The following is a 2,229-nucleotide window of genomic DNA, read 5'->3' as shown; positions in this document are numbered from 1 at the left end:
ATTGGATAATAATTATGAAAATATGTTATTATGAATAATAATACATTTATTTCTAAACATTAAATGTTATTTTTTAATTTATGTGAATTTTTTTAAAAATCATCATTTATAATATAAAGAGAGTATATTTTTTTGATTTATAATGTCTCTCAATCTCTGATGTTGTCATACAAAAAAAAAACATTGATTCTGAATTGCATATTATATAATATTATTACACATTATAATACCACCTCATTTTTTCTTGTAATCTAATCCATATCACTTATTAGTTAAAAACACAATGTTTTTCTTTTTCCTAGAACTTTTATAAAACATAAAAATTAATGTTTGACATAACATTAAATTTCATAATATTTCATTTTAATTGGTTTTTAAAGTGTTGCAATTAGTTAAACTTCTTAAGAAATCATTTCTTTGTTTTTATTCAAAATTTCTTTAATAAAAATTCAACTAATAAAAAACAATTTACATAAATATAGATGATCATAAAATATAAAAATATTTTTTCAGACTATGGCCTTGATTGGTAACGGCTGTTACTTTTGGTTGTATAAACTTTAACTTTAAAATTTTAGCTGCAGAAAATTTGGTTGTAGATGCTTTGACCGTAGAAACTTTAACTGTTAAAATCTGATTGTTTACCAACAACTTTTAAAACTGTGACTGTTATTTTTATTATTATTAAATAATAATAATGAATATATATTATGTCAAAAATTAATTCATATAGCACTTCAATAACAAGTTAAATTTTATTAATGATAAATTAAAATTCTAAAAAATATAAGTCAATCAAATATATGATTTTGTTTAAAATTTAATTGAAAACAAACAACTATTAGAATAAGAAATAAATAACTGAAGTTAGAGATATCAATTTATTAAGTTAAGGCATTGTTTGAATGTTATTTCATAACCTTGACAATCATATTCTTCAAATGTATTGACTAAGAAAAGAAAAAGAAAAAAAAAACAAATTAGACAAAAAAGTAAAGAGATGGGGTTTAAAGGCGGGACCGGTTGACCATCATCAATGCCACCTCCTAACTCCTTTCTCTTTCTCTGTTTCAGCTACTTGCAGCAAAATTGCAAAGTGTTCGATAGAAACCTCTCTCTCTCTCTCTCTCTCTCTCTCTCTCTCTCTCTCTACTCTACTCTATTTCTTGATTGACAAAATAAAAGAAGACCAAGAATTTTATTTCCTCTCTCTCTCATTTATCCTTTTTTTTTTTGTTTTTATCTTCACAATTTGATCTGTTTCTGCTTCAACTTTCCAAATTTCCATTGATAAAGTTCAAACCTTTATGATCTTTTAGTCTGTAATCTCAAAAGGGTTTTGTTTGTTTCTCCTTCAAAAAAATCATGGGGCTTTGCTTAAGTGCTCAGATTAAAGCTGTGAGTCCAGGTAAGCAAGGTACTTCAAGCTTTTCATTTTCTATATATAGTGTAGTATGAAAAACAAATGTTGATTTTTTAATTCAGTTTTTCAAAGTTGGTACTTAAGTAGGGTCTTAAATTAGATTTTGTTTTGTTAAATTTTGTTTTCTTTTTCAATTCGAGGTTAGGTTTTCTGGTGGTTGGAGGAGGATAAGAGGACTTAACTTAAAAGTTAGGCTTAGTGTTTTGACAAATCTGTCAAAGGTTTTCTCATAATAATTGATTAATTATCTGAAACTTTGTCTCTTTTTTGTTTCTTGGTCTTTGGTTTATTCACGCTTCATCGTAATTAACAAACAAAATCACAGAGTTTTTAACTTTTGTCTGATCTCTCTCTCTCTCTCTTTGTTCTAACAACAATTTTAGAAGATGAGATTTGTCGAAAAAGTGAAATCTAATGTTCTTTTGTATGTAAACTATATGTTTGGTTGTTGTATAGGTGCAAGTCCGAAGTATATGAGTTCAGAGGCTAATGATTCTCAAAGTATGGGAAGCAAAGGCTCTTCTGTGTCTATCAGAACAAATCCAAGAACCGAAGGAGAGATCTTGCAATCTCCAAACCTCAAAAGTTTCACTTTTGCTGAGCTTAAAGCAGCAACTAGGAATTTCAGACCAGATAGTGTTCTTGGTGAAGGTGGCTTTGGTTCTGTCTTTAAAGGTTGGATTGATGAACAGACTCTCTCTGCTTCTAAACCGGGAACCGGTGTGGTTATTGCTGTCAAAAAACTTAACCAAGATGGTTGGCAAGGTCACCAAGAATGGCTGGTAATATTCAAGTTTGGTCTTCTT

The 2,229-nt window shown here is 28.2% G+C and overlaps 1 protein-coding gene across 9 annotated transcripts in view; it reads left to right on the top strand.

Annotated features, from left to right (window-relative positions):
• Nucleotides 1,044-2,229, top strand: part of LOC104749994 (protein kinase APK1B, chloroplastic) — a 2,815-nt gene continuing 1,629 nt past the window's right edge. Inside the window, exons 1-3 of one of the 9 annotated variants that reach the window (XM_019238456.1) lie at nucleotides 1,044-1,408; nucleotides 1,569-1,644; nucleotides 1,880-1,983. In XM_019238456.1, the coding sequence (XP_019094001.1) occupies nucleotides 1,897-1,983 (87 nt within the window). In that variant the 5' untranslated portion in view covers nucleotides 1,044-1,408; nucleotides 1,569-1,644; nucleotides 1,880-1,896. The other 8 variants (XM_019238457.1, XM_019238455.1, XM_019238454.1 and 5 more) reach the window with 8 other exon arrangements.

The sequence above is a fragment of the Camelina sativa genome, chromosome 16, assembly GCF_000633955.1.
Source record: "Camelina sativa cultivar DH55 chromosome 16, Cs, whole genome shotgun sequence".
Classification (NCBI taxonomy): Eukaryota; Viridiplantae; Streptophyta; class Magnoliopsida; order Brassicales; family Brassicaceae; genus Camelina; species Camelina sativa.
The sequence above is the reverse complement of the archived record's forward strand: the minus strand, read 5'-3'. Positions and strand labels throughout refer to the sequence as shown.